General features: G+C 45.9%; 1 protein-coding gene across 1 annotated transcript in view; it reads right to left on the minus strand.

Annotated features, from left to right (window-relative positions):
* gas7a (growth arrest-specific 7a) overlaps nt 1-6,000 on the minus strand; it is a 50,560-nt gene that overhangs the window by 39,933 nt on the left and 4,627 nt on the right. Inside the window, exon 2 of the mRNA XM_055152683.1 lies at nt 4,127-4,246. Within this exon, the coding sequence (XP_055008658.1) occupies nt 4,127-4,246 (120 nt within the window). The remainder of the gene's footprint in view (nt 1-4,126; nt 4,247-6,000) is intronic.

The raw sequence follows: 6,000 nt of genomic DNA on the forward strand, positions 1-6,000 counted from the left end.
CTAAAGGACTAAAGCAGGACTAAACCAGGACTAAAACAGGACTAAAGCAGGACTAAAGCAGGACTAAAACAGGACTAAAACAGGACTAAAGCAGGACTAAAGCAGGACTAAAACAGGACTAAAGCAGGACTAAAGCAGGACTAAAGCAGGACTAAAGCAGGACTAAAGGACAGGACTAAAGGACAGGACTAAAACAGGACTAAACAGGACTAAAGCAGGACTAAAAGGACTAAACCAGGACTAAAACAGGACTAAACAGGACTAAAACAGGACTAAAGCAGGACTAAAGGAGGACTAAAACAGGACTAAAACAGGACTAAACCAGGACTAAAGCAGGACTAAAACAGGACTAAAGCAGGACTAAACAGGACTAAAGGACTAAAACAGGACTAAAGCAGGACTAAAGCAGGACTAAACAGGACTAAAGCAGGACTAAAACAGGACTAAAACAGGACTAAAGCAGGACTAAAACAGGACTAAAGCAGGACTAAACCAGGACTAAAACAGGACTAAAACAGGACTAAAACAGGACTAAAGCAGGACTAAAGCAGGACTAAACAGGACTAAAACAGGACTAAAGCAGGACTAAAAACAGGACTAAAGCAGGACTAAAACAGGACTAAAGCAGGACTAAAGCAGGACTAAAACAGGACTAAAGCAGGACTAAAGCAGGACTAAAGCAGGACTAAACCAGGACTAAAACAGGACTAAAGCAGGACTAAACCAGGACTAAAGCAGGACTAAAACAGGACTAAAACAGGACTAAAGCTGGATTAAAGCAGGACTAAAGCAGGACTAAAACAGGACTAAAGCAGGACTAAAACAGGACTAAAACAGGACTAAAGCAGGACTAAAGCAGGACTAAAAGGACTAAACCAGGACTAAACAGGACTAAAGGACTAAAGGGACTAAAACCAGGACTAAAACAGACTAAACCAGGACTAAAAGGACAGGACTAAAACAGGACTAAAGCAGGACTAAAACAGGACTAAACAGGACTAAAAGGACTAAACCAGGACTAAAGCAGGACTAAAGCAGGACTAAAGCAGGACTAAAGCAGACTAAAAGGACTAAAACAGGACTAAAAGGACTAAACAGGACTAAACCAGGACTAAAGCAGGACTAAAACAGACTAAAGCAGACTAAACCAGGACTAAACAGGACTAAAACAGGACTAAAGCAGGACTAAAGCAGGACTAAAACAGGACTAAAGCAGGACTAAAACAGGACTAAAGCAGGACTAAAGCAGGACTAAAGCAGGACTAAAACAGGACTAAACTAAAGGACTAAAAGGACTAAAGCAGGACTAAACAACTAAAACAGGACTAAAACAGGACTAAACTAGGACTAAAACAGGACTAAACCAGGACTAAACAGGACTAAACCAGGACTAAAGCAGGACTAAACCAGGACTAAAACAGGACTAAACACTAAAACCAGACTAAACAGACTAAAGCAGGACTAAACCAGACAAACCAGGACTAAAGCCAGGAACAGGCATTCACAAACAAAGTGACTAAACCCAGAACTAAACCCGGACTTGACCTGGACTAGAACAGAACAAAAGCAAAGCAAGTCTAAATGTGGCTCAAAGCAGAACCAAAGTACGAGTTTGTGTGAATAAAACCCAAGACTAAACCAAGACTAAACCAGGACTAAACCAGGACTAGACCGGGACTAGACCTGGTTTAGACATGTGCTAGTCTTGGTTTAGGTTCCAAGGTTCCTGGTCTAGTTCAGATAAATCCCAGATGTGATCTCAGTTTGGACCCAGTATAAATGTGGTGATTGTTGATAGTGTGAACACACCCTAAACCACCCAGGACTAAACCAGACTAAACCAGACTAAACAGGACTAAACAGGACTAAACCAGACTAAACCAGACTAAACAGGACTAAACAGGACTAAACCAGACTAAACAGACTAAACCAGACTAAACCAGACTACTAAACAGACTAAACAGGACTAAACAGGACTAAACAGACTAAACAGACTAAACAGGACTAAACCAGGTCTACACCAGGTCTCGCTCCAGTCTCTCTCTTATGTAATTTGGCTCACCTTACTCCACATCCCAGAATAACCATCGACCTGGAGCCACAGTAAACACAACGACACACACACACACACACACACACGCACACACACACACACACACACACACACACACACACACACACACACACGCACACACGCACACACACACACACACACACACAGCACACACATCACACACACACACACACACACACGCACACACACACACACACACACACACACACACACACACAGGCACACGCACACACCACATTCACACACACACACACACACACACACACGCACATATATATCTGCACACACACCCCCACAGACACACACATGCACACACACATGCGCTCATGCGCACACACACACACACACACGTTCGCACACACAGCCCTCAGGCACACACACACCCACATGTACACACACACGCACACACGCACTCACACACAAACACACACGCACACACGCACACACACACACGCACACACGCACACACACGCACACACACACACACGCACAAACACACACGCACACACACACACACACACACACACACGCACACACGCACACACACACACACACACGCACAACACACGCACACACACACTCACACACAAACACACACGCACACACACAACACACGCACACACACACACAAACACACACGCACACAACACACACACACACGTTCGCACACACACAGCCTCAGCACACACACACACCCACATGTACACACACACGCACACGCACTCACACACAAACACACAAACACACAGGCACAAAAGAAAAGTAACAGTAGATCCAGATTTCAGGTGTAAATCCAGCACAAGCTCCTCTGTGTTTTTACACTCCAGCTTTTCATTTGGAAAATGTCAACACTTAAATCCACAGGATGTAACTTGATTGTTCTGTTTTGTTTTGTTTAATTGCTCTGGAACAATGTTACTGTGAGTCAGCTCGCATCTCCACAAACCCGACTCTGTTTGACCTGGAGGAGCCTCTTCCTGCTTGTTTCCATTGAAATGTTGTTCCTTTCGCTGTAATATTCCACAGTATGACATAAAACATGTGCATGGAGAATGTTCCCTAGTATGGCTTTAACTGTTGTATTTCAGTGGAATCATACAGGTGACATGTCCCCTTCCCAAAGTTACACACTGTGTCTTTAAACAGACACTGAAGATAAAACTATTGTTAAACCTCACACGAACCTGACTGTGGCGTTTACAACAGCACAGTTCACACGCCTGTGTTTCCTTTAAAGCTGCACTCTGGAACATTTCACAGCGTCTTCTCTCAGTTTAACAAACACATGATCTCAGAAAACAACAGAAAACTGAACAGACGACAAGAGCCGGACCCAAAGAGACGGAGCAGGAGACACGGACTAAAACAGGACTAAAGCAGGACTAAAGCAGGACTAAAACAGGACTAAAGCAGGACTAAAACAGGACTAAAACAGGACTACCAGGACTAAACCAGGACTACAACAGGACTAAAGCAGGACTAAAGCAGGACTAAAGAAGGACTAAAGAAGGACTAAAGCAGGACTAATCCAGGACTAATCCAGGACTAAACCAGATCTAAACCAATCCGACAGACAGGTGGTTTTGTATCCATTTGTAAGACATCTGCATATTTTGCAGACCTAACTAGGTTTAAACCAGGTCTTAACCAGTTCTAAACCAGGTCTAAACCAAGACTAAACCAGATCTCAACCAGGTCTAAACCTGGATGTCCTTCTCTTGTAGAATAGACATGTGTTTCTAACCCTGGTTTCATCTGTCATCCCCAGCATTTTGGAAACTGATTTTGCAGATCTAAAGAAGGACTAAATCCGGACTAAACCAGAACTAAACCAGGACTAAAACGGGTCTAAACCGGGTCTAAACCGGGTTTAAACCGGGTTTAGTCCGGGTCTAGTCCGGGTCTAGTCCGGGTCTAGTCCAGGTCTAGTCCGGGTCTAGTCCGGGTCTAGTCCAGGTCTAGTCCGGGTCTAGTCCGGGTCTAGTCCGGGTCTAGTCCAGGTCTAGTCAGTCTAGTCCGTCTAGTCCGGGTCTGCACACAGGTGTTTCTTACCGTGGTCTTGGTCTCCTTCACCTCCTTGACGTTCTGTCGTTTGGCTGGAGAAACTGGAGGCTGTGGAGCCAGACATGAAGGATCATCAAAGCTCTCCTCTGTGTCAAAACTCGCCTCCATCTTAATCACTACAAATACTACTGCAAATACTACAAATACCACGAGTACTACCGATACTACAAGTACTACTACTGCTGCTGCTGCTGCTCCTGCTGCTCCTGCTGCAGCGTCTGAGGAAACACAGAGATGCAACGATGAGCGAGAGAGACGAGGCACTGATGGAGGAGAGGAGGAGAGAGAGAGAGAGAGAGAGAGAGAGAGAGAGAGAGAGAGAGAGAGGGAGGAGGAGAGAGAGAGAGCACTGATGGAGGAGAAGGAGGAGGAGAGAGAGAGAGAGAGAGAGAGAGAGAGAGGGAGAGAGAGGAGGAGGAGGAGAGAGAGAGAGACGAGGCACTGATGGAGAGAGGGAGGAGAGAGAAGAGGGAGGGAGACGGAGAGAGAGGAGAAATAGGAGAGAGAAGAGACAAAGAGGAGGAGGAGAGAGAGAGAGGAGGAGAGAGGGAGGGATGAGATGAGAGAGAGGGAGGAGGGAGGGAGGGAGAGAGAGAGAGGAGAGAGGGAGGGAGGGACAAGAAGAGAGGGAGGAGAGAGAGAGAGGGAGGGGGGAGAGAGAGAAGGAGGAGGGAGGGAGAGACGAGAAGAGAGGAAGGGGAGAGAGAGGGAGAGGAGAGAGAGAGAGAGAGAGAGAGAGAGAGAGAGAGGAGGAGAGGAGGGAGGAGGAGGGAGGGAGGAAAGAGGGGAGAAAGAGGGAAAGAGAGAGGAGAGAGGGAGGGATGACAAGAGAAGGAGGAGGGAGAGAGAGAGAGAGGAGAGAGGGAGGAGAGAGAGAAGGAGGGATGAGGAGACAGGAAGGAAAGAGAGAGAGGAGGAGAGAGGGAGAGGAGGAGATAAAGAGAGGAGAGGGAGGAGAGAGAAGGGAGGGGGAAGCCAGCGAGAGAGAGAGAGGAGAAGGAGAGAGGAGGAGGGAGGGAATGATGTATGTATGTGAGAAGAAAGGGAGGAGAGAGAGAGAGAGAGGAAAGAATACAATAATAGAATCCCTTTATTATTTACCATCAATGTGATAGTACAGCCTGGAACTAAACCAGGACTAAACCAGGACTAAACCAGGACTAAACCAGGTCTAAACCAGGACTAAACCAGGTCTAAACCAGGACTAAACCAGGTCTAAACCAGGACTAAACCAGGATAAACCAGGACTAAACCAGGATTAAACCAGGTCTAAACCAGGACTAAACCAGGTCTAAACCAGGACTAAACCAGGTCTAAACCAGGACTAAACCAGGTCTAAACCAGGACTAAATCAGGACTAAAGCAGGTCTAAACCTGAACTAAACTAGGACTAAAGCAGGACTAAATTGGTCTAAAGCAGGACTAAACCAGGTCTAAATCAGGACTAAAGCAGGACTAAAGCAGGTCTAAACCAGGTCTAAACCAGGTAAACCAGAGGACTAACCAGGTCTAAACAGACTAAAGAAGACTAAACCAGGATTAAACTAGGACTAAACCAGCTAAACCAGGACTAACCAGGTCTAAACCAGGACTAAAACAGGACTAAACCAGGTCTAAACCAGGACTAAATCAGGACTAAAGCAGTCTAAACCTGAACTAAACTAGGACTAAAGCAGGACTAAATTGGTCTAAAGCAGGACTAAACCAGGTCTAAACTAAACAGGACTAAAGCAGGTCTAAACCAGGTCTAACCAGGACTAAACCTGAACTAAAACTAGGACTAAAGCAGACTAAACCAGGATTAAACCAGGACTAAACCAGGATTAAACCAGGTAAACCAGGACCAGGTCTAAACCAGGACT

This window comes from Boleophthalmus pectinirostris, unplaced genomic scaffold (genome assembly GCF_026225935.1).
Source record: "Boleophthalmus pectinirostris isolate CB_2022bp ecotype Guang Dong unplaced genomic scaffold, ASM2622593v1 HiC_scaffold_17, whole genome shotgun sequence".
NCBI lineage: Eukaryota > Metazoa > Chordata > Actinopteri > Gobiiformes > Gobiidae > Boleophthalmus > Boleophthalmus pectinirostris.